We start from the raw sequence: 24,475 nt of genomic DNA, 5'->3' as shown, positions 1-24,475 counted from the left end.
TTTTAAAGATTTTGAATTGTTGCAATCTCTTGTTAAAAAATATACAGATATTTTTGTAATCACTAGTTTTTTGCTCTTTACGCAACTTAATGTCTTTGCATGCCTAAGTCTTTTTAAAGATATTTGATTATTAAAGCAAGTCCGAGTTCTAACAACAATTTCTACTAAGCTTCACACTTTTGGTTTTCTTTTTTAAAGTTTTTGAATTTTTGCGATCCCTTGTTAAAATTTATACAAATATTTTTGTAGTCTTCTGTTATTTGCTTTTTGAGCAATTTAATGTCTTTTCGTTCTAAATCTCTTCAACGATATTTGATTATTTAAGTATGTCCGATTTTGAGTTGAGGAGGGTGGTCCCCTCCTCAACGTCCCGCCATTTACACTAAAGTTTTTTTTTATTGTTTTAAACAGTTGAACTGTGACAAAGAGTTAAACTTTAGCGTAAAGAGCGGGACGTTGAGGAGGGGACATCCCCTTTCATATACGGAATAATTTCTGTTCGTTTTAAGTTTTAATGTCGCTTCTTATTTTCAGTTGAAAAAACTTGTTTCTTTTTATTTAATGCTAAAAACAGAAATGTGGTGGCACTAGAAAATATGCAAAGTTTGTTCTGTATTTATCATCAATTATTGCAGTTTGTAGTGAATTGTGCCATTCAGTAAAACAAGTTGTTTGAAAAGAAACTCTTCTCAGCTTTACATTCAATTAAGTTAATTACTTAGTTTTATCTGATTTTTGCTATCTTTAGTAATTTTTCAGTTTTATTTGTTTTTTTTATAAATGTTGGTGGATAAAAATTCTAAAAGAGACAAAAATTGAGAAATAGTATCATTTCTAACTCAATAATATTGACTTAATGATGAACGATATCACTTCCATGTATTATTTTGCTTTTTTCCATTAATTATCTTCAAGAGTGGCTTTACTCAGGAAGTCAGGGATGTTAATAATTAGCACAATTAAGGACAACAGTACAACATGAACTTGTGACCCACTTCCCCCGTCCTTTAAGAAATTCTTGCTCTTGCAGAAAAGAACCGGGCTGCTAAAAGTGCTCTGGGGCCATTGGTAATTAACTTCAACCACAGTCATTTAGAGTTAACGTCGGAACACTCATAAGAGAGGATATTTGCCGATATCAATCATTTGATTTTTTCGATGTTCTTTTCATAGGTCCAATGGTATGGTACCAGAAGTTTGAATATGCCATTGGTCATTGGCTTCAGAAAGCAACGGAACATGTAATTGGTTGTGTCTTATGTAGTCCTGGTTGTTTTTCGTTGTTCAGGGCCAAAGCTTTAATGGATGATAATGTAATGAAGATGTATACATCAATGTCATCAAAAGCTCGCCATTATGTTCAGTACGATCAAGGTAAGTTTTGCTTTATTCTTTGTAACGATTTTTTACTTTTGGAGGGCTTTGGATCTAATATTCACACTTCAGCTTCATTAGGGGTGATAGTTTAAGGGGGTCAGTAGCCTAAAGACCCTACTTTGAGCCTTTCAATCATGCGTCTTGAAAGTTCTTGTATGACTGATTTCAAAATGTTCCCGATTAAAAATTAAAAAATAAAACACAAAAAAATATTTAGGAAATATGTAAAAAATGTTAGGGTGTTGACAATTGTCAATGTTTCAGTTGTTGGGTCTTTTTCACAGGGACAGGGAGCAAGCCTCTCATGCAATGTTATGGCAGCTGGGGCCAAGCCCAGGATCCGTATTACAATATAGAGATCTTTTACCTGTAGTACCACAGGTTTGTAGTCCTACAGATTTCCCTGGTAATCTATGAATAACCGTTAGTCCAAAAAGATAGCATATTTATAGATGAAAAGGTGAATTAAAGGTTGCAAAGGAATCTTATAGGTTGCAACCGAAAAATCTTAGCACCTGTATAGATAAAAGAGGCCCTTCCAAGCACCGAAGGGAAGGTAACTGAATAAAACACTCGATGTAGAATGGTAGATTAAACTTTAAGCTAAGAATTGGTTTTGTCGAAGGCTTTTATGAATCCTAATATTTTTCAATGTAAGGCATTGTCAGAAATCTTATTAGGCTATGAAAGAAGATTTACTGACAAATACTAAGAATCAGTATTAGTAACAGCATTATCAATTGGATGCATACTAAGGGTGACTTTTTTTTATAGATATACTTCTTGATTTCAGCTTCTTTACTGAATCTTGCGTGAGATTCTTAATGGAGGGGGAGGTTAGGGCAATAATGAATGTATCTGTTTCCACTGTCTAATAAATGGACTTGTCCCCATGTGAATGTTTATTTGTTTGTCATAGAAAGGCAGTGTTGGCTTGGAAAAAAAACCAATTTAAGGTGTTTCGTCAAAAGATAACGGAAGTTTTATCAACAAAACGAAGCGCTCTGGGTTATCATCGATGTTTTGGACCGAGCCAGACTCAACACTCCCTGTACTTTGGCGTAATTTCATGGCTTTATTGATTGCAAATTTATGTTTTGATAATCATATTCAAATCTTTTCCTTTCCTTCCAATGTAGAAAAAACTGCAATAACAAGGGATTTTATAAGAATAATTTCCTGGAACGGAACTGATTTTATTATATCGAGTTGAAGAAATGTTCAAATATGTTTAAAGTTATGTTTTTTCTTAAATATTCACATTTCTTCGCTCTCTATCCAGGAATATCGAGCAAAACCATAAAGCTCATTTAATCCTGCAACATGTTGCCCTTAATAAAGGTATGAGGGAAACTTATCGCAAGCCCATTTACAATGCTCATGTTAATTCCCATCCTTCATGTTTTTCACAAAGTCCTATTTTGGAGCCTTATGAAATGTCTGTTAACACTGTATCTGAAAAACGTTCCTATTTAAAAAAAAAATTCTAAAAAATAAGTTTCCACTTCAAAGATTAATCTACCATTCAACAAGTGTTTTTATTCAGTGGTCTTTTCATCGGTGCCCGAGAAAGGGAATCTTCTATTTTAGTTTTAGTTTCTAAGGATAGTCTTTTTGTATTGTCCAATGGGCTTCATTATAAATATTTTCCTTTTTTTAACTAAGGATGGCGGAGTTGAGGGCTTGGCCGAAATATATACATTTTCCTCTTTTATATTGACTGTGATTTACGCCGTGTTGCCTTGCATTTTCTCGTCTTTTTGGGCCCGGTTCCGTATTGGATTTGATAGACCGAGTGCCTGGGGATGTCTAGGGTGCTCAAAGGGCATTAGGTTGCCAATTGATCAGTTTCAGCCGTAAGAAAGGTACTATAAGCTTTATTTTGCAACTGATTGAGCCCTCCTCTAATTTGCTGTGACCATCTTGTATATTTGAAAGAGCGTAAAAAATATTTTTACCACCGGAGAAAGTCGTTAAATTTGGCCCATTGACAGTTTATAAACTCTTTTTAAAGTTAAAAAGTTTCATTTATAAATAAACACCTTCATAATGCAAGTTTTTCTTGCAGAACTGCAATGTATTTAATATTTTCTTATAATAGGGTAATTTTAGGGGAAGATAGATGGCTCTGCACGTTGATTTTGCAAAGGGGCTATCGAGTAGAATACTGTGCGGCATCTGACGCTTGGACCCATGCACCAGAAGGATTTAACGAATTTTATAATCAAAGAAGACGATGGGTCCCCTCTACAATGGCTAACATACTAGACCTTGTTATGGACGCCAAAAGATCTGTGAAAGTGAACGAAAACCTCTCCTTGCCGTACATTGGATATCAGGTCTTTATCTTTCTATTACCTTTATTAATTGACTTTTAATTTCTTTGTTTCTCTTTATTTATTTATTTCATAATCTTTTAGATAAAAGCTCTTAGAATAGGTTTTGGATTTCTCTGGAAAAACTTCGACCCTACAAATCAGTATATCTCTTCGTTTGGTAATTGTAGATGCATTTTACCGGTTCTCATAACGTTGTTTGGTTGTTTTTCCAATGAAATTTATCCAAGCACTAGGAATGGCAATAAATTTTAAGAGTAAAAGCCTGTGCATTTGTGAATAAAAAAATGAACATTAGAGGCGAGAGACTTCTTATGAGAATTATATTGTAAGCTCAATATAAGAAAATTATGACATGAAATGGTACGGTTTTATAAGAAAACTACTTTATTGGTATTTCTATCACAGATTTAGAAGTTTAGAACTAGATGCGTTGTGCGTTACAGGAACTCACCTACCACGGCCAAGAAACATGAAATCAGGAGATATACTACTACTGCTGCTACTAACAACAATTCGAAGAAGCACCACGCTTCCAGAGGCCAATGTACCTTTGGATGCCCCGACACGTTCAAATCTTCACTTTTTATTCCCTCTAATGAAGTTCCGACTTCCCTTACTATTCTTATGTAACTAAATAAATACACAAAAAATTGACGTTATGAATCAGTATTACTAGATTAGTACCCTCATTTTTGTTTCAATTGTGTTTTTTCTTTGGGTTTTAAAACTTTTATTGAGACATCTATATGGCCTGAGATCTTCGAGTAGAAAACATAGAAGATTCTATTTTTTCCCACTATGAATTGATTCAATAATATTTTCACTCTTATATTTGTTGAACTCGATAAGGTGCCCTTTTTCAAGTTGTACTTCGGCTGGAAGTTTCAGATCAATAAGAAAAGAACAATGTTTGGCCCATTCTGAAGTTTCACAAAGAATACAGCCCTTTTTTCCTCTAAGGTTCGTTTTTCTCAATAACTTGTTTGCCGACAATATTAAAGAAATAAGAAAAAATTGGTGCTGTTGATGGTGTCGAATCTTTTTGGCATACTTTTATCTTCATTGAGGTAACCTTGTCTCTGTCTGTATGCTTTGTAAGTTCAAGCTAATCTGAGAAAATCAATTGTTTGGTCCAGTTTCAGGCGCCAGGTATCTATGAAACTAATATTCAAAATATTTTGTTGTTATTCAGCCTCTACATACTGTGTAAGTAACAAACCTATCAGAAAATAAGATAAAGCCAATGTTATTTAAATTTGTCTTCTGCATAGGGGTCTAAATGGCCTAGAAACAAAATTTAAAACAAAATTTAAAACAAAATTTAAGCCCTATTTTTCTGCTTCTGGGATCTTTTAATCTTTTGGTTCAGAATGTTCTAAATCATGCAAATTTAAATAACTATGCTGAACAAAAATATAATAAGTTCTAGCTGACGCCGAAAAAAGTGTTTGGTCCCTTTTTGGATTAAACAGTTTTTCCCCAAGTTTTCTCACTGTAAAGGGAAACCTTTACCAATCAATCCCCTTGGACAATCAACGCCAAACATAGTGTCCTTTTCTACTTAATTCCATCTGCGAACAGTACGTAGTTTACATAAGTTGGGGCCATTTCCTTCTGGATTTGGGGAGGGTGTCAATCTTTGAGCAATACATATTAGGCCTTTTGACGTTTCTGAACTGAATGGCTATTCCAAATTATGCTACGATACGGGGGTCTGGTTTCTAACACCACCCCATGTGGGGCTCTGATGACCCCCTCAATTTTAATTACAACAGAACATTGAACTTCAAACCGAGTAAATCGTTTCCCAATTTTCACCGACCCTTCCTTTTGTGCAAAGTGAATTGGCCCTGGGGAGTTTCTGGGGAGTACCAATACTTCTTTTCCATATATCCTTCTGCATTGAAGTCTCAGCCAAAGAAACTGGGCTTTATAAGAAGCTAGATACCAGTCGAGAAGGCAGTTTTTGGACCTTTTTGGGCCCATTTTCCTCATCAACACCCACTCTCTCCCAATGCAAAATGTATAATCCTCTTGATACAAAGAATATATCTTTGGAAATTTCAAGCTAATCACGCACCCATGACCAGAAAACTCTCAATTTTCCTATTACAAAACATACTTGTAATCTATTGGCAATATCCACCATTTATGGCCTTTGTCCCAAAGGTTGTTGGGTTCATATCGTCCATGAAGGTATATATCTTGGACCTTTTGAACATTCTAAATAAATATGTTATACCAAAGTCTGATTGGATGCATGGGAAAGGGACTTGGTTGCAACAAAGAGCACGCAAGGGAAGGGGAAAACGGCACTAGAAATTCCAGGACACCTCCTTCCATACGAAGTGGCCAGAGAAAGGGGAGGAAATAATGCAGAGAAAGAAACTGGCATTTACTAAGACAACGCTACAAAGCTGCTTCTATTTGTGTTTCTCCCAATTTTTTCTTACTTAATCTTGTCTTCCTTCTCGAATTTTTACCTATTTTTTAATATGATGAATTGACATGATTGTTGGAAAAACTGTGTTACTAGATTCAAAAATTGATCAAAAATAGTTAAAAACCTACATCAGGTACACTTGTATTTATGAATTGTAAAGTGAATTTTAATACTTATGATAAGAGTTTTCTCTCTGGACAACCTTTTTAGATAGTTAATATGATCCAACCATAAGCTGATAAACTGTGCAGATCATAAAGTTAATTGCAATTCGAGATATACGTCTTTCTTCATCAATGAAATGTGTGATTAATGTGGAAATCTTTATTAGGCCACTTTCCAGGAAAAGATTGTTAGTTATCTAATTTTGACTCTACGTATCATTATCACCTCCAGCTGTAGCCAGAGGTGTGTTATGTCACTATTCAAGTACCAGTTGAAATTTAGTTCATAGCCTCTTTCACAGTGCGCCACTTTATTAAGTGACTACTACTGGACCTTATAAAAAACAGACAAATACAGGAGACTAGACAAAACAGGTGGTACAATCAAGAGCAATGTGATTTTATTCAGTTTTCCGGGTAAATTTACATAGTATAGGTGGGTAAAATCCTGTAGCACCGATAAAACCTATATATTGAAACAATGTATTTCAACGAAAGTCTTAGCATTGCTGCAACAGTATAAAAATTGATGTTACACTATCAAGCTGTTTCGCTTGCAACGCCATACCACTTTTTGGTTACATTTGGTACCAGACAGAAGTCGTTTCTTTGAATGTCATATACTTTACACTGGTAACCTGTAAAGATTTGATTAGTGTATTAATGCTTCCCGTAGGGATATAAGGTAATCAGATTAATTTTTATATTTTTATGTAGCTAAATATAAGATAAGATATATGTAGTTTCATTAGAAAGTTGAATGATAAAAGCATAAATGATAAGTAGTTTTTTCCAATGCTTAATTTTGACGACAGTTCAACTGTCCAAGAAACTTTATCCCGTTTTTGCATGACGCATCTTTATATTTTTTCAGGAAATATATTTTTCGATTGTTATAGGATATACATCTTTACTTTTGAAATTGCCTTATTGATTTTAATTTGAAGCTTTTAGTCATTAATTAGGATTATTTGCTCTCTTTCAGTTGGTTATAGTATCTTTTATTGCGTTACCTTAGCCGAGTGGTTTGTGCGTTAAATTTGGGATCCCTTGTCCGAAGGGCAGGTGTTCGATTCCCATTGTGGTTGTTTTTTTGGTTTGGGACAGGGGTCGGTGGCATGACTGTATAAGCTCAGCCTGAGTTGACCCACCTCTAAATGAGTACCTGGAGAAATCTGGGGAACGTAGGCAGGAAGGGTGTATGAAAGCACAGGATGGCTGGTCCTAACCTTGCATTGTACTTCCTGGCTGAAGGGCCTTCTAACGGTGATCAGCACCACTGGTTTGGACTTTAAGGGTCTAGTGCCGTATCCTTGTTTTATTTAATTAGTATTGGGTAATTGTTTTCCAACGAAATGGCTCAAACGTATTGATTTTTGTTTTCCATAGGTTTTTCTCTTCACTGGAACAGTTTTGGGTCCTGGAACAATTTTCCTTATGATTGTTGGTGCATTCAATGCTGCATTTGGATTGGACCTTTATAGATCCTTCTTTATAAATCTTATTCCAATTGTAGCTTTCATGGGTGTTTGCTTTTTCGCTAAACAAAAATGGCAGGTATGTATTTTGCTTTTTACTGTAACTTAAGGTAAACAAACACTTCAAATAGATATATGAATAAAGATATTATTATTTTAAAACAAAATTCTAACGTTCTCGATTTTAAAACCTCATCTCATTTCAAGAAAAATTCAAAGTCAATGTATTTTAACTTAAAAAAAAAACAGTCAACAGTGTAGATGACTAAATGTTCTCTTAAATTAGAGGTAGCTTTAGTCCCCTCATTCATTTTTCCCTACGTTCCACTCCAGATAATTTTCCCATTACATTAAAGCTAAAGTATTGAGTTGAAAAGCAAACAACGTCCAAATATACCAAGGAAAAAATGACTTAAAAATTATATTTTTAAAAATAAAAATTTAAAAGATTTTTCTTTTTATTAATAACGGCTGAGGTGTATTGTCAATAATGCTTAATTTTTTGTTATAATGTCTAGTTCAGAAGAAAGGATTGTCTGCGCTTTTTTTCAAGAAAAAATAGATAATGCAGACTATTATACATATATATATATATATATATATATATATATATATATATATATATATATATATATATATATATATATATATATATATATATATATATATATATATATATATATATATATATATATATATATATATATATATATATATATATATATATATATATATATATATATATATATATATATATATATATATATATATATATATATATATATATATATATATATATATATATATATATGTACATTTATATGGATACATATATTTTACTCGTATATGTATTGAGTTGCTCCCATATGTTTATTGTTCTTTTTTTCAGCTAATATTTGCACAAGGGTTGAGTACAGTGTATGCTCTTGTGATGATGGCTGTATTAGTTGGTATGGTCAAACAAATGATAGATGATGGCCTCAACTCTCCCTCGGCTATATTCTTAATTGCCTCTGCTGCCTCATTTATTATTGCTGCACTGCTTCATCCCCAAGAATTTTGGTGTCTGCCATGTGGCCTCGTTTACTATCTTACAGTGCCATCTATGTACTTACTTTTGATCATTTATTCTTTGTTTAATATGAATGACGTATCATGGGGTACAAGAGATACACCCGTAGCCAAGACGAAAGAGGTAAGTTTTTTTCTGTAGCTATTGGTGTTCAAATTACCAAGCTTAAATCATCAGTATAGTGACCAGGGTCAATATTTTTGAATACTTTACTTTTGTTAAACGCTGCCTCGTATTTTTAACAAGTCAGTTCAGTAATCTCTTTGATGGCTACTTGTCAGAAGGGTCCAGAAAAAAGTACTCAATAACGTCCAATGTGAACCTACTATGGGTGGGCATTCAAGAAATAGTTAACGAAATCAGTTTGGTCCAAAATAGAAATATCTAAAAGATTACCTAAAAAGGATATTTAGTTTTTCTTGAGTCATTTCTTAAAAAATAAACAAGATTTATCTGCAGCATTCGGAGAAGCTTGAAAAACCATATAAAGAAGTCTTTAAAAATTGTTTTTTGAATTAACACGGACAAATACATTTGGAGTCAAGGGTATACATGAAATTGGGTAAGAAGCTTTAGATCCCATTAGAGGACCAAAATTGCAAACTCTGTAATCTTTGGAAGTAAAATGTGTCATTGACTCCAAAAAGTCTTTTTGACCACCCTTTAGTGGCCCTCATTTCCCTCTCTCCACTCTTTAAATTTTCGCTGGTTTGTAAAAGATACACATGCATTAAATTACCGCTATAGAACAATCTGAGGATCACCTTTTAATTATGAATTTCAATCCATCTAATAAGAACTCTGTAGGTCTTAGCTACAGTTTAATTTTGATCTGGCATAAATAGTTCTTAAGTTGTCTTATACCCTTGGTGATGAGTGCCTTTTTTCGGCTTTGAGTTTGATGCCGTGATGCTCTTCACTAAAAAATGTTTACTGTAAAAAATACGCTTGAAATGTTTTCACCTTTATTACTTTCATAAATGAAAAATTGTCAAAACCTTAACAGAGAAATGTAAACCGCAAATTTCAGTAAACCACAAATTTTATTCTGGTCTTGACAAGGCGTAGGGGTTATCAGTCCTACTCATGTTGATTTTTGCTTGTTTTGAGTTTGACTCAGCTATTTATTGTAATTTCTGTTCGTTTTGGGTTTCATTTATTTATTGATTGTGATCTTTGGTAGTTTTACGCTCGGAAGATTAACTGACTTCATTTTTGCTTATTATTGGCTTAAAGGAGCTTAAAAAGACATAATTTCCTGACCTTTCAACTGCAATGAACAAAATGACTGTGTCAGAATTTTGATGAGATGTATTTTGGCAATTGATGTAAGAGGGGGGGGGGGCTTGTTACCCAGTCACTTTTAATTTAAAAAAGGTCGCTATCCATTCCAATATCCAAATGATGAGCCTTTTTCGAAGTTTCTACGACAGAAAATGGCCATATCAAATTTCTATCGGATGCATTACGGGAGAATACGAGGATTGGAGGGGTAGGGTTATCCAACCACCGATCACTCTGAATCTTAACAAGGGCACTAGAACTTATGATTACCAATCCAACGAGCCCCCTCCGAAGTTTATACAAAAACCCTTTCTATATATACCTTATATCCCCCAGGGCATAATTTGTCTTGCCCTGAGGGCTTCGACGGGGGGGGGGTGTCAACCTCAAAACATAATTTCCGGTCCTTTCAATTACGTTGAACAAAATGGCTATTTCAAAATTTTTATTGGGTGTGTTCGGGGAAAGGGTGGGCGAGGGATTGGGATTAGTTGCCCTCCAATCAGTTTCGACTAATAGAAAAGGCACTGACCCTTTTAATCTCCAATCAAATTAGCTGTTTTTGAAGTTTCTGCGACAACAAATGGCCTTCTTAAAATTTCTGTCCGATGCATTTCGGTAAAAAACGAGGTGTGGTGGCACCAGAACTTCTGATTGTGAATCCAATGAGTCCCCTCTGAAGTTTATACGATCACCCTTTATATATATATATGCCTTATATGCCCCCAGGGCATAACGTACAGCTCTTGTCCTGAATGATTTTTTCGGGGGGGGGGCCATCCTCAGAGGCATAATTTCCAGACCTTTAAATTACATTGAACAAATGGCCATCTTAAAATTTTTATTGGATGTGTTTGGGGAAATGGTGGGCGTGTAAGGGGGGTTAGTTCTCTTCAATAACTTTCGACTATTAATAAGCGAACTGTTCCTTTCAATTTCCAATTGAATGGGCTGGTTTCGAAGTTTCTACGACAACAATTGGCCATCTCAAAATTAAAATCAGATGCATTTCAGTAAAATACGAGGTATGTGGGGTACATATTTGAACATAAATTATGGAAATGGTAAAACATTATTTCTCTATACTTATTATACAAGCTTAAATTTTGCTATTTTCAATACCACCCAACTGCCGAGTTACCAAGTCAGGTATGCAGGCAGAGAAGGGGAAGTCTCCGCGTAGCCTCCTATACTTTTCGTATATTCTTAAGTCTCCTATTATTTTTCATTAATGATATCGGAAAAAAAGTACTAGATCTTAAAAATCTTGTGCTTTTCATCATAGTTTCTCTAGATAAATTATTCTAGGGTGATTTATTTTGGCTATATTCTCTTCAGGTTTGTGGAAATTCTGCAAATCAATGCATTGGATGAGTAGAATAGCTGATTAAGTGCTATGACAAGTATTAGGTTGCGACCCAGATGTTTGTGTTCTTGTGGAATTGTTTTGGAAGTTAAATTAACATTGTGTGTGTGAAAGTGATGTTTAAATTTCCTTCACGTTCTTGGTGATCCCTGTAATTGTATTGAATTATTTCCCTATTTTTATCTTAAAGAGGCAAAAATATAAAAAAAGGTCATTTATTTATTTTGTTTTTTCTTCGGGGGGGGGGGGTTAGCAGGCGGTAAAAGACCACTTGACGAGAAAGCTGCTTAAAGTATGCTCTCATGTGGTTGCATTGTCTTTTTTCCGGCTTTTTAATTTGTATTTAAAGTAATGTTAAAGTACTAATTTTGCTATTTTTGGCTTGAATGATTTGGGAAAACACAAAAGTATGTATTTTCTTTGGACGATTGTTAATTTCCGCAAGTTCGTTACGCACGCTCCTAAATATTCGTTTTTCTATTTGTTTTATTCTATTTTACATCGTAGAAATGAATCATTTTGTAGCCATTTCCCAGTTAACTATATTAAAATGAATTTTTCTCTATTAAAAAACTAGGAGCTTGAAGCAGAAAGAAAGGCCGTCGAGTTGGCTCGACAAAAAGCGAAAGAAAAAAGCATGTTGTCTTGGCTCCACAGTAATAAGCCAGATGATGAAATGGGCTCCATTGAATTCAACCTAGCAAATTTATTTAAGTGCATGTGTTGCACTTACAAAAAACCTGAACAGACAGAGCAGCAACTTTTGAGAATTGCAGAAACACTTGAAGATCTCAAGAAGAAACTCGAAAGAATTGAAAGGTATTTTTATCAGCATTTCCCAAATATACCTTACAATTTCTATGGAAGGGATGTAGTGAATGCACTGCAAGATGAGGCTTTGTACTTTTGCTTCACTCCAAAATGTAGTTACACTGTCTATCCATCCGGTATCCACCCTGTAATTTACCCCTCGCATCGCAAAAGTGGGGAAGTTACACTGTTGGAAACTGTAATGTTGGCTAGCTGTGTTGTAGAAGGCCATTATCTTTGCCCAAGTTATAAGCATAATTTGACCAAACTTGAAAATAACATTTAGTGGCAGAGGTTAATGAGCCAAACCTTGACTTCAAGGTTCAAAAATTAATGAAGCATATGCAAAAAAAAGACAATAGATTTTTTAATTAGGATCAAAGCTTTTCTCCAGTTTTACTCCCCAATGTCTAGAAATTGGCACCCTCCAGTGCACGCATACTGTATAGCCTACCAGTTATTTATGCATGTGAAAGATTTTAGCACCCTCATATAGGGAGGTGTCCCCCTCTACTTTGTACCTTTGTAGATTATTTTGAATAGAACACAAGAACCTGTAGAATAGTAGAAATTGAAGCCAGGGCAAACTAAGCTGTAAAATACTCGGTTTTTATCGCAGTTAGCACATCTAGGAGGGAAGGGGGGAATGCATGGTTTATCTTTCGTAGCAATATGTGTTCCAGCACACATTTTAACCACTTTCAACCAGACAAGCGTGTTAAATATGGTTTGGGGAGCGACATTTAAAGCAGCATTTTGGCGTTCTTTAAATTGTTAGACCCGAAAAATTTTCGTAGCCAAAGAGTAAGAGTCTTAGAACTCGAGTTTTATGGACAGAGATGAGTCAACTCTCTTTGCATTTTTTATACCATTCTGAATAGAGAGTATGGCAGTGTCCACTCTCGTTGGTATACCTCGTATTATTCCAAAATCTAAATAGAAAATGAAGAAATATTTAATCTTATTGGACAAGAAGTTGAAAAATTCGTTCAATGCAACAATTCCCTTTGCGCCTTTGTACGAAGTGTATAGTTAAATGCTGTTTTTTCTTTTCGCCTGTATTTTTTGCAATAATCTTTTCTTTGTTTTGAAAATTCAGATGTTTTACAAGATAATAAAACTCTAGGTGATGAGTAAAATTTTGAATATGTCTATGGTATCGGCCAAAAATGCTCTATTAAAGTCATACTATTTTTCCAAATAGAAAAAATTTCAAATTTTTTAACTAATGTATTTAAAATAGTCTAAATAAGATTTGTTTTTATTTTGAGGCATCTGAGTCCAGACGATTGTTTAAGATCACTGTGCTCCATTAGTATTTCTATACTTTTTTTCACTTAATTTTAATTGTGCTTAATCATAAATATTTTTCATATTATAGAACTACCGAAATTACTGCTCCATCCTTACGTCGTCGAAGCACAGTACGAATGTCAGTGTCAAAGCCTCTAGGACAACCCTTAAATAGCCTTGCAGAAGAAACACAAGAAATTGAAGAAGAAGATGATGAAATTTTTGAAGAGGAGAAGCCTAGAGCCAGTATGAATGAGCTCATTACCGGTAAATGTTATGAATTATTTGTATTTTATGAAGTATTTCTAATTTCTCCGGGATTGAGAACATTCTTTTTAGATAAACTTAAAGAATTCGAAGAAAATGTGTATCCAGAGTTCGAATCCAAATACAGACTGTGTTACGGAACAATGTTATTGCTTCAGTAGAATTGTTTCTTCTTTTATATATATATATATATATATATATATATATATATATATATATATATATATATATATAGAAAAATACGAATATATATGCATAGAAAAACATATGCATAGTATATCTGAATAGCTTTCATAGCTGTTTTTCAAACTTCTGAACAATTTCATACGATAGTAGCATAATGTATACATTTTAAATTATAATAAGGCAATAATAATGCACAGGGTCGTAAAAATGAACTCTATCTTTTGATATGAGATTTTAATGAAATAAAATATTTTTTATATAAATATATTGGTTAACAACATTAAAAGAAATAAAAAGAGGATGTTAAAGGCCGTTTAATGTTAATAAGTTTGAAAAGGTCTTGAATTTTCGTTTTCCCCTCTGGCGGAAGTAAATTGACACCTTAAAATAGCGCAAACATTTCAAAGTGTATATAACCCTCTGAGCTTTACTAGATAAATTCCATACTTTGGGTGCCGGCTTCCCAAATTCATATTTCTTGGCCAGCATCAATGCTATAAGAGGCTAAGGCTTGTTTTCCAATTAAAGTATTTTAAATGATATTTAATCTATTATCAATCTAATCCCTTTTATACTAAATTAAACTTTTATGCAAAACCTCAGAAACATAATTAATAGAATCGGAAAGGCAATCTTAATGACATGAATGTCATCAGCATATGCAAAATACGAAACATTAGACAACCCAGAAAAAAATGTCGGAGGCATATAATTGATAGCATAAGAAACGCCAATTTTGAACAAACTAGGTGACAAAACATCAACTTGTTTAACCCCTTTCCAAAAAGGTATTCTTTTTTCTTTTTTTTCAGAATTAACCATTAACTTTAAATTTAAGAAAAGAAAAAGAATAACACTACATCAGCAATAAAATAATAGAAATATAGTCCCTTTTGCAAACAAGGAGTGAAAAACCTAGAATTGTTAACAGAATCAAGAGCTATGGAAATTTCAAGAGCGCAAACGTGCATAGGTTGATTAATTTGAGAAGAAGAAGAGAAGAAAGAATCCGGTAAGCATTACTGCATCCAACCCCAGGCCAAAAATCAGGCTGATTCCCATCAGATTCAATCCCATAATTAGTGTGTGCAAGAGGCAGGGGCACAGCTAAGGGGGGGGGGGGGTCTGCTCCCAGGTGTCGGCGCGCAACGCAAACACCTAGCTATTTAAATTACGTTTTTAGTTTAATTTAGCTTATGTGTTTGCATTTGACGGTACAATGGACAATTTTACCGCCATATTCTTTATATCCTCCCTTCAAACTCAAAACCCAAGCTGCACCCCTGGGAAGAAGAATACATACAAAAACTTTACTCAGATTGCAAGATCCCGTAATAGGTTTGTAAGACGAACAATTGAGAGGAGATATACCTTTATAAGAACATAAAAAGCTATCAGGCACAACAGACAAACTAACACAAATTTGAAATGACAATTGAAGGCTTAAAACTACAAGTTTTCAGTAAGACTGAAAATGAAGCGCATAAACCCATCAAAGTCAATAGATGAATATTTCAATTTTAAAGAGCAGTTTCGACGGAAAATAAAAACACAACAATAAAATTATATGACGACACCTTAGAAGCTAGAAAACTATGAACAAATTGACTAAAATAAGAGCCAACAGAGTAATTTACTTTTGACAAAATAGAAGTATAATATTCTGCCAAAACTTGTGCAGAAATTGGAGAATCCATAACTTTCTCAATCTTTTCCAGGGTCACGACCTTTGTCCACTTTTTAAATAAACTCGGAAAATTGAGCTCTCATAGCTCTAAGGTATTTCTTCGAATATAGTTTTGTCACTTGTTTTGTATTAAATAAAAAATTAAGTTTTTTAACTGCAAGTAAGGAGCGACGTTGAAAATTAAAACGAAAAAATAATTATTCTGTATATGAAAGGGACTGTCCCCTCCTTAGCGCCTTGCTCTTACTCTTTGGCACAACTATATCTTTTAAAACAAAAAATAAATTCAGCGTAAAGAGCGAGGTGTTGAGGAGCGGACAGCCCCTTTTATTTATGGAATAATTTCTGTTCATTCTAAATTTTAATGTCGCTGCTTACTTTAAGTTTAAAAAAACCTCATTCCTTTTTATTCAATTTATGAACATTTTTCAACTAATGCAGGTTCGGATTTGGCTCACCGTACATGAAGAATTAAACAAAATTTTCATATTAATTCTGGCAGATTTATTCCGGATATGAAGGGTTGCCCCCCTCTCAATAGTTTGCTCTTTACGTTTAAGCTGTAAGCACTTTTAAAAAAGCTTCCCATTCTAATTCATTGAACCCGTGTTTCAATTTTAGTAACCGTCAAACTTTAGCGTAAAGAGTAAGGTATTGAGGAGGGGGCAGCCCTTCATAAATGGCATAATTTCTGTTCATTTCTCACTTAATGATCGTAAATATGGCTCACCCTCTATGAAATATACCCCTTCCCCTCACTGAAAGCTCCTCCGTGAGAATTTCATCCAAAGTTAAGTGCATCAAATTCCTTCCAGGGAGTTCCATCCTCACTGAAAATACCCCATCCCTGTAAAATTGCTTGTGGACGATTCACCTGCTTGTGGAAAAGTTCTCCTTAGCATTTTTTCATTTGAATAAGACTTTAATCTTTAATAGGTTTCTCGATTCTCCAGAAATGCCCCCTTCCAGAAAACTAAACGCGCAAAAAAAGCCACTGGATAATTCCCCCGGAACATCCCCACATAAAAAATTTGGCATAGAGAATATAAGACAATTAAAAATAATTTTGTATGGTAATCCTGCCAAAACCCCCCAGTGTAACATTTCCCCTATATTATTCACTCCCCAAAAATTTCCCTCTCCAAGGAAGAACCCATAGAAACCCACCTAAAGTGCCCCCCCCCCCCAAAAAAAAATGACCTTATTCTTCCCAATAATAAATACTATATGTAAACAATGGGCAAGGTTAACAACTTGCAGCCCTTCCTCCGAGGACTGTGGAGGTTCATTTTACTCCTAAAAACAAAGTTATTACATTTTTCGACTATGCTGAACAAAATGGCTTTCTCAAAAGTTGATTCGGGCAACTCTGGGAAAAGATGAGCGAAGGGGGGGCTAGTTGCCCTACATTTTTTGGGTCACGTAAAAATGGCACCAGAACTTTTAATTTCTGTTTGAATGAGCCCTCTCGTAATATCTTAGGACCACTGGGTCGATAGAATCATCCTTGGGCAGGAAAAACAAAACAAAACAAAAACAAATAAACACGCATCCGTGATCTTTCTTCTGGTATAAAAGCGAAATTCCGAATTTTTGCAGACAGGAGTTTGGAACCTCTAAAGTAGGGTTCTCTGAACCGCTGAATTTGATGGTTTGATTTTTATTAAGATTTTATGACTTTTGGTGTGTTTCCCTCTTTTTTCATAAAAAGGTCAAATATTCTCAGGCTCGTAACTTTTGATGGGCTACGACACCATCATAGAGCTATGTTCAATGGCCCATTTAAAAGCTATTGATCATGTTTACGGGCTTTTTATAAATTCTACCATCATCAAGAGCCATAAAGTAACAAAAATAGAGGTGTTGGTATCATTCAAGCCTTTTTGTTACTTTTGTACGCTTCGGCCAATTTCTTTTTTGGGGGGACTAGGTACAACCGCCCCTCCACCCTGGATACTGTCCTGCGATAAGTTAAACAATCTTTGCAATATTGTGGGGGGGGGGAATTAAAATAATATTCACACAAATTTCGCTAAATTATATTCACCCCACGACTGTTTTGTAGACAAGTCCGAAGTAAAGCCATCTAATGCTATAAAGCATTAGGATTGTAGACTAGCTTTAGAATATCAAACAGTTCGTGACAGCGAACTGTAGTAAGGAGCGACCCGGCTCAATAGTAACCGAAACTCTAAAAAATGGACTTTTATACCAATAGTTACATCAAAAGAATTGCATTTTAATGCTGATTTTAAATATATAAGTTTCATCAAGATCAGTTACACCCATCAAAAGTTACGCGCCTGAGAAGATTTGCCTCATTTTAGAAAATAGGGGGAAACACCTCCTAAAAGTCATAAAATCTTACCGAAAATCACACCATCAGATTTGGCGTATCACAGAACCTTATTGTAGAATTTTCAAGCTCCTATCTACAAAAACGTGGAATTTTGCATTTTTTGCCAGAAGATAGATCACGGATGCGTGTTTATTTGTTTTTTTGTTTGTTTGTTGTTTTTTTTCCCAGGGGTGATTATATCGACTCAGTGGTCCTAGAATGTCGGGTGAGGGCTCATTCTAACGGAAATTAAAATTTTTAGTGCCCTTTTTAAGTGACAAAAAAATTGGAGGGCCCCCTCCCACGCTCATTTTTCCCCAAAGTCACCAGATCAAATTCTGAGATAGCCATTTTATTCACCATAGTCGAAAAACCTAATAACTATGTCTTTAGGGACGACTTACTCCCCTGTAGTCCCTGTGGGAGGGGCTGCAAGTTACAAACTTTGACCTGTGTTTACATATAGTAATGGTTACTGGGAAGTACATACGTTTTCAGGGAGTTTTTTTGTTTAGGTGGGAGAGTTGAGGGGGGGGGGTACGTGGGAGGATAGTTCCATAGAGAAGCTTCTCATGGGGTAAGAGAATTTCAATGAAGGGGGCGCAGGATTTTCCATCATTATTTGAAAAAAAAAAAACAATGAAAAAATAAATATGAAAATTTTTTTCTACTGAAAGTAAGGAGCAGCATTAAAACTTAAAACGAACAAAATTATTACGCATATGTGGGGTTTACCTCCTCGCTATACGTCACTTTTTACGCTAGAGTATTTTTAGTAATTTCAACTATTTATTCTACGGCATTTGTGATTCAGAGGTCATTCTTGAGCAATTGGGACAAAGTTTAAGCTTTAGTGTAAAGAGCGAGGTATCGATGAGGGTTTAACCCCCTCATATACGCAATAAAAACATACGAATATAGAAGTTCGTTACTTAAGTTAATTTGTAAGTTATGTATATTTTTTACCAATGAAAACGTTTGTAAAAGATTAAAAGTTCTAGTTGATTTTTTAAGTAATCAAAGAATTAGAGGGCAACTAGGCCTCCTCCCTCGCTCATTTTTTTCTTAAAATCTTCCGATTAATTCCAATTAATTAATATGCAAATTTCGTTTTAATTATTTATGTGCGGAGAGCTAAGATCAAAACATGCATTAATTCAAAAACGTCCAAAAATTAAATAAAAAAAAAGTTTTTTTTAATGAAAGTTAGGAGCAATATTAAAACGTAAAACGAACAGAAATTACTCCGTGTATGAAATGGGCTTTTCCTCCTCAACGCCCCGCTCTTTACGCTCTGTTTTAGGAATAGAGCTAAGAGAAAGTGTCAAACTTTAGCGTAAAGAGTGGGGTGTTGAGGAGGGAACTGTCCCTTTCATATACAGAGTAATTTCTGTTCGTTTTAAGTTTTAATGTTGCTCCTTACTTTCATTTAAAAATACTTTTTTTTTTATTTAATGCGTCATAAGTTGAAAATATCCGTCGTATAGAGATTCCCGGTGTTCTTATTATGGCTTATTTGTTATCCATTTTGAGTAATACTAAAGCGTGCAAATTGTGAGTTACTCACCATTGGTGTTATAGCTGGTGAGACCAAGATGTTACCTGATAAATCAATCTATTATTTCTATATGTTGTCCAGTGACTTTGCCTTTATTAAAATAATATTTAGTTTCATACTTAAGTTTTAAGATAATTTTAATTGTGTATTGAAAGTTACTAATGTCACAGCTGATATTGGACTATGAGAACCATTATAGATTGTTGTTGGCAGGATACGTGCTCACCTTTTACTCCTAAATCAGTATTGGTGTTTTTTATGCTTGGTTTTTGTGTTTTCAGTAAAGCGCTTGTTTTCTATAATCATATAAACATAGGGAAATATCATCAGTTGTTTTTTGCACTGGTTTTGTCGATATACATTAAATAGACTGTGATAAGCTTATCTCTTTTAAGCTATTTTCATGTATGCTTTATCTATTTATTCTATTGTAATTTATGTTAGTAGAGTCTTCCAAAGGCTTAGCCAAAATATTTGGGAATTTTTAAGATCATTTTTCTCAGTCTAGATTAGAAGTTTTGCTTGCTACTTATACATCTATATGTTATTCTGTATTGATTCAAAACTGCGGGATCTAATGAATTATTTTGATTTGGATATTGCTTCAAAATTCTTCAAGTTTTCAAAGTTGGCCTAGAGTTTGTCCAATTTTTTTAAAATCTTTTTTTCTGTGTTTCTGCTAAAAAAAATCCGAAAAAAATTCTCCCCCCCCCCCCCAACCGCAATTTTAAAATATCTGTTTCTGTGTTTTCCTATCAGGGTTTCATTGCACCAAAACACTGGTAGACCTAATACAATGAGTTGGCACAAAAATGGTAATAATCTTACGAGAGCCGACACCAGAATGATACCAGAACGACAAGATATGAAGGAACAACAAAAAACAAAATATTATAAAGCCGTCTATTAAGATTAACTTGGTATTTTACTTCTTTTTTGCGTTAAAAGTTTTCGTTCTTGACTCACAAGCAGAGCAAAGCAGGTTAGTCTCCCAGTATTGAAAAAGACTAATTTGAAGACAAACAAAGAGTGCTGAACTCCTCTTAAATTCAACATGATTAAGGTGGAAGGGGTGATCAGTTTTAAAGTATGGGGCAAGGGCATCAAGTTAAACAGGTCCCTCTCTCTTTCCAAATTCACGCCCCTATTCCTATGGGTCTATTGCAGATATAAATGGTAGTTATAACGGTGAATTTACTTCTTCTCTGCTGTACTCTCTCTCTCTCTCTCTCTCTCTCTCTCTCTCTCTCTCTCTCTCTCTCTCTCTCTCTCTCTCTCTCTCTCTCTCTCTCTCTCTCTCTCTCTCTCTCTCTCTCTCTCTCTCTCTCTCTCTCTCTCTCTCTCTCTCTCTCTCTCTCTCTCTCTCTTAACCTTTTTCTCTCTGACTCTTCCTCTTTCTTTCTCTTTCTCTCGCTCTCCCTAAAAATAACTTGTTTTATTGTAAATAATTATACAGTAATTGTAATTAGTTATAACTGAAATGCGATTTATGGAAAACGTGGTATTATTTTAGAGCCGCGACTAGAAAGAGATGATTTGAAGAATCCATATTGGATAGAAGACCGTGACCTAAAAAGAGGAGTTGTTGATTTCCTTCCAGGTCTAGAAATTAATTTCTTCAAAGAGCTTATTGAACGTTACTTAATGCCATTAGATAAAAATCCAGAAAAACAGGTAAGCTAATTTTGCTAAATTTTAAAGTAAGAATGACAACTGTAATAGGTGTTTGAAATAATGTATTTTCTTATTATCCTGTTGTTGATCAGAAAATGAGTTCTTAGCGAATACGCAGACGCTCTTCAGCAGATCAGCAATTTCTGATAAGCGAACTGATTTGAGGCTAAAAATTGCTGGTAAACATCATCAGAAATCTTAATGATAGGAATGGTCCTGAGATATTAAACTCGAAAATTTTTGTATTTTTTTAAAAATTCCGCAGGTAGTAGATCAAGGATATTGAGAAAAAAAATGAAATATTAGATGTTTCTTCTTTTTTTTGCTCAACAGATTCAAAAAACCGAAAATATCCTTAAAATGCATAAATTCGTGAAAGCATATCTCCGTGGAGTCAGATTATCGGTTTTGAATTAAAAAAAAAACGTAGTTAGAACCATGTAACCACTATTTCGATGGAAGTTTAAAGACTGAATTATCATTCACGATGCTTATGTTATAACTATTTTGAATATAGAACTTTATTTTATGAAACACATTAAATAAAGAACGAACACGCAAAAAAATGTGGGCTGTCATTTTGCATCATGATTAATCTCCATTTTAATTTACCACCAAATCCCCACGTTTAAAGTTTTTTAGGACTGATTGTTTTCCACTGCCTTCTAAGTGGTATTATAAGCAAGAACAGGGAAACAGTAAAAATAAAAAAAAGCACAGTGGACAAGAAGTTTCTTTTAGAAGATTAATATAAGCATGGAATAATAAGAAAATAGGTCTTTAAGCTCAAATCAAGAAGCTATAAGTCACAGTATTGATTCTGGCATGGTATGGCTCTAAAATATTGTTGTGTTGATTTAGTGTAGATTCTTAGAAACATTGTCTGAGGATAGTCTTATAAGAAAATATTAATAATAATAATAATAATATAAAGATAATAATAATAAAAGTATTAATAAGATATGAATAACAAGAAAATAAGTCTATAAGCTCAAATCAAGATGCTAGAAGTCACAGTAATGATTGTGGCATGGTCTGGCTCTAAAACATTGTTGTGTTGATTTAGTGTAGATTCTTAGAAACATTGTCTGAGGATAGTCTTATAAGAAAATATTAATAATAATAATAATAATATAAAGATAATAATAATAAAAGTATTAATAAGATATGAATAACAAGAAAATAAGTCTATAAGCTCAAATCAAGATGCTAGAAGTCACAGTAATGATTGTGGCATGGTCTGGCTCTAAAACATTGTTGCGTTGATTTAGTGTAGATTCGTTAAATGAACATATTTGTATCCATTAAAAAATTTGATTCTATCTCAGTACCTAGGATTGGAAGGAAGATTGACTTTCTTAAATCATATCGTATGAAAAAAAGAAAGGAAATAATAAATGAAAAAAGAAAAAAAATAGGTGAAAAACGAGGATTTTGTCAGCCAGTAGCAAAATATGAAAATCAATTGAATATTTTGACAAGGACCTCCGCCAAGTCGTCCTTAGTGCTCAAAAAAATAAGAAAGAGAAAAAAGAAAAAAAACAAAGAAGAAACAACAACTTGATCTAACCTTCTTAAGTGAATTGTACGAGACGAAAAAAGACACTGAATCAAACAACAAAAACCAACTTGAAATCAATGAAGGAGAAGTTACCAATTAGATTGAATAATTATTCTTTGCATTGCAACAGATTTAGTCTGTCTACAATTTCGGTTTTCATTAGATAAGCGGACAGGTTGTCTGAAATTAGACTGGGCGAAAATATTCATAGAGTCTTTTAACATTAAATCGTTATTTATTATTTTATTTTATTTTCTTTATTTCCCTCAAAAAATGAGGAGTACGCTACAATATAATATAAAGAAAAAAACAACTGATAACACTTACAATTTTAACCTATCAAATATTGATCCAACACTTAAAAAAAAAAAAAAAAAACACTTTCTAAATAGATTAGCCTATAAATCATGAAGAGCCAGAACTGTTACTAAAAAACGGAAATAAATTGTGGCCTAAAAGGCTAATTTTCGCCCTATCTTCAAATATTTTATATTTTTCTTTATACAGACTACAGGATCCTTCACATTAAGCTTTAAAACAATCTCAGTGTTACTAAAAGAAAGGGGGAAACCAAGTAAAAATTTACAAAATTTAAAATAAGAAACTTTAATGGGCGAAAGATCAGAAGGTCTGAAATTTCGGAAGAGGAGGGACGGGAACAATACGTGAGGCAGAGCAACAGCGCTATACATACGACCAAGGACGTCCCGACGGTAAAGACCCGAAAACGAATTAAAAGACCAAATGCCTTGCGTAGTTTCATCTGAACATGCTGAACCAGGACTGGTTTGAAATCTTATTTCAAAGCAGCATAAGGTAATCCCAAATAAGTGACTATTGGCGACGACTGAAAAATAACACCATTGCCGCAATCGAGAGTCGCCCTGACATTATCCTCTAAACAATTTACAACAAAAAATTGACATTTTTCAAAACTGATAGAAAGGCCCAAACCTTTTAAACAATTAATTAAAATATTAGAATTAGAAACAAGACTAGACTTGGACCGGCTTAGAAGGATAATGTCATCAGCATATGCAATGTAAGACAGATTTCGAGATAGTGAAACAAACGAGCAGGAAAGAGAATTAAGGGCAGTAGCTAAACAAGAATTGAATATATAAGGAGAAATAATTCCTCCTTGTCTAATTCCTCTACCCACTTGAATTAATTTGGACTGAGATGAAGACGAACTCGGACAGATACGGATCTTTAAACCAGAATACCAAGAGCGAAGGACTTGTATGACAGCTAGGGGCAATCCAGCATGGATTAAAGTGAGCAGAGCGGATGCATGAGAAATGTTATCAAAGGCCCCTTTGATATCAATCAAGAGGACAAGTCTTTTTTCCCGCTCTTAGGAATAGGCGTAACTATGCCAATATAGAATGACGATGGTACTAAACCAGTAGTAAGTAAAAGGTTGAAAAATGCCAGTAGAGTAATAAGAAAAGAAGAAGGAGCAAGTTTGAGGTGATTAGCAAATAAGCCATCATGATCCTTAGCCGAGTCCGCCTTTAACGTTTTGATTGCTCCACGTAACATATCCTCAGAAATCCTGTAATCAGTTGAAAAATT

At 34.1% G+C, this 24,475-nt stretch overlaps 1 protein-coding gene across 2 annotated transcripts in view; it reads left to right on the top strand.

The window, feature by feature from the left end:
- LOC136034664 (chitin synthase chs-2-like) overlaps positions 1-24,475 on the top strand; it is a 126,158-nt gene that overhangs the window by 82,143 nt on the left and 19,540 nt on the right. For both annotated transcript variants that reach the window (XM_065715980.1, XM_065715979.1), the window contains 7 exons: positions 1,174-1,374; positions 3,490-3,716; positions 7,713-7,880; positions 8,691-8,996; positions 12,101-12,342; positions 13,715-13,893; positions 21,176-21,336. In XM_065715980.1, the coding sequence (XP_065572052.1) occupies positions 1,174-1,374; positions 3,490-3,716; positions 7,713-7,880; positions 8,691-8,996; positions 12,101-12,342; positions 13,715-13,893; positions 21,176-21,336 (1,484 nt within the window). The remainder of the gene's footprint in view (positions 1-1,173; positions 1,375-3,489; positions 3,717-7,712; positions 7,881-8,690; positions 8,997-12,100; positions 12,343-13,714; positions 13,894-21,175; positions 21,337-24,475) is intronic.

This window comes from Artemia franciscana, chromosome 13 (assembly GCF_032884065.1).
Source record: "Artemia franciscana chromosome 13, ASM3288406v1, whole genome shotgun sequence".
Classification (NCBI taxonomy): Eukaryota; Metazoa; Arthropoda; class Branchiopoda; order Anostraca; family Artemiidae; genus Artemia; species Artemia franciscana.
Note: the sequence above shows the minus strand (reverse complement) of the source record. Positions and strands in the feature narration are given on the sequence as shown.